General features: G+C 33.2%; 1 protein-coding gene across 1 annotated transcript in view; it reads left to right on the top strand.

Moving 5' to 3' along the window:
• The first annotated feature begins 1,909 nt into the window (after positions 1-1,909).
• Positions 1,910-2,500, top strand: part of LOC123508533 — a 50,282-nt gene continuing 49,691 nt past the window's right edge. The window contains exon 1 of the mRNA XM_045262269.1: positions 1,910-2,069. Within this exon, the coding sequence (XP_045118204.1) occupies positions 1,910-2,069 (160 nt within the window). The remainder of the gene's footprint in view (positions 2,070-2,500) is intronic.

The following is a 2,500-nucleotide window of genomic DNA, read 5'->3' on the forward strand; positions in this document are numbered from 1 at the left end:
TTTCAAATAACTATCTTCCTCCTTTTATCTTTATTGTTTCTCTTCTTCTTTCATCACTCAAACACAGTAAACCTTCTTATTTTATTTTTTCTGATATTGCCTTTTATTTTCTTCCTCTCTTTTTCTCCATCTTTCTTCTCAAATAACTATCTTCCTCCTTTTATCTTTATTGTTTCTCTTTCTCTTCTTTCATCACTCAAAACACAGTAAACCTTCTTATTTTATTTTTTTCTGATATTGCCTTTTATTTTCTTCCTCTCTTTTTCTCCATCTTCCTTCTCAAATAACTATCTTCCTCCTTTTATCTTTATTGTTTCTCTTTCTCCTCTTTCACCACTCAAAACACAGTAAACCTTCTTATTTTTTTTCTAATATTGCCTTTTATTTCTTCCTCTCTTTTTCTCCATCTTTCTTCTCAAATAACTATCTTCCTCCTTTTATCTTTATTGTTTCTCTTTCTCTTCTTTCATCACTCAAAACACAGTAAACCTTCTTATTTTTTTTCTAATATTGCCTTTTATTTTCTTCCTCTCTTTATTTCCATCTTCCTTCTTAAATAACTATCTTCCTCCTTTTATCTTTATTGTTTCTCTTTTATCTTTTTTCATCACTCAAACACAACATACCTTATTATTTTTCCTTTAATATTGCTGTTTCCTTTTCCCCGTCTCTTTTTTCCCCATCTTCCTTCTCGTCACTAAGTATCTACTGTCCTTTTTTTAACATTTATTATTTCTATTTCTTTTCTGTCATCACTCAAACCACAACGAACCTTCTTATTTTCCCTCTGATATTGGCATTTGATTTCCTCCCTATTTTTTTTTTTTATTCCCATCTTTCTTCCTCAAATAAATAACTATGTGTCTTTAATATTTCTTGTTTCAATTTTTTTCTTTCATCACTCACAACACAGTATGATTTTTGTTCTAATGTAATCCTTTTCTCTTCTTTCTCTCTTTTCTTTTTCTCCATCTTTTAGTCAAATCACCAAGTATCTTCCTTCTTTTTCAATCTAATCTTTTCTATTTTCTTTTCCTTCATCATTCTTATTTTTTCTTGAATACTGCCATTTCATTTTTTCCCTCTCTTTTTTCCCCATCTTTCTTCCTCAAATAATTAAGTATCTACCATCTTTAATCTCTGTTTTTTTCTATTCCTTTTCTTTCATCACTCACAACACAGCATACCTTCTGATTTTCTCTCTAATATTGCTGTTTTATTTTCCTTCCTCTCTTCCTCCTCCATCTTCCTTCTCAAATCATTAAATATCTACCTTGTTTTATTTTATCTAATCTTTCTATTTCTCTTTTTTCATCACTCAATACACACCTAGTTTTCTTATTTTCTCTCTAATATCGCCAGTTTATTTCCTCCCTCTCCTCCATCCTCTTCTTTTATCTCTATTGTTTCTATTTCTCTTCTTTCATCACTCAAAGCACAGTATTCCTCTCATTTTCTCTGTAATGTAATCCCTTTTTTTCTTCCTCTCTTTCTTTTTCGTCTTCCTTCTCAAATAACAAAGTATCTCTTTAGTCTAATCTTTCTCTTTCCCTTCCTTCATTACTCACAACACAGTACATCTTATTTTCGCTCAAATATAATCCCTTTTTCCTCCTCTCTTTCTTCTTCATCTTCCTTCTCAAATTACTAAGTACCTGTCTTAATTAATCTTTCTATTTCTCTTCTTTCATCACTCAAAACACAGTATACCTTCTAATTTTCTCTATATTTTTTTTCTTATCTATTTTTTCTCCATCTTCCTTCTCGAATCACTAAGTATCTACCTTGTTTCTTATTCTAATCTTTCTATTTCTCTTCTTTCATCACTTAAAACATAATATACCTTTTTGTTTTCCTCTTCTTTCATCACTCAAAACACACATTATTTTCTTATTTTCTCTCTAATGTAATGTTTGTTTGTTTTTCTCCCGCCGCGTCAGGAGGTTTGGTCGGGCCGCCGGAAGAGCAGGAGTCTCTCAACTGTCTGTTTGCGAAGGAGCTTTGTGATAAGGACGCCAACTGCTCAGCGCTCCTCAAGGTCATCCCAGTCCTGTGTGGCCCTGAGCTAGGTAAGTCCCCCGTCTTAAGTCCAGCCTGAGTCACGTTTTCTGTGGAGGCAAAAGTTGGGTTATGTTGAGTAGTGTTATTAATCTTTCTTATGTTTATGTAGCAACTTTTAATAAATTCATGTAGTGGAGCGCTTAGGACGATAAATGACAAAGGAAAATGCGTTTAATTCTTTATTTTGTACTTGAAAGTATATGAAGAAATGCATTAGGTGTATTTTAATAGTTTTACTGCTATTTGTTACTTCCTCTCTGAACTGATAATCGCTCTGAAAAATCTTTTACCTGTGCTAGAAATTGGCGAAGCTATTCTTTTGATCTTCCTTGTAATTCGTTGTTCTTACTAAATCCTCCTCCTCTTCCTCCTCCTGCTCCTGCTCTTGCTCCTGCTTCTGCTCCTGCTCCTGCTCCTGCTCCTGCTCCTCCTCCTCCTC

The sequence above is a fragment of the Portunus trituberculatus genome, chromosome 25, assembly GCF_017591435.1.
Source record: "Portunus trituberculatus isolate SZX2019 chromosome 25, ASM1759143v1, whole genome shotgun sequence".
Lineage (NCBI taxonomy): Eukaryota > Metazoa > Arthropoda > Malacostraca > Decapoda > Portunidae > Portunus > Portunus trituberculatus.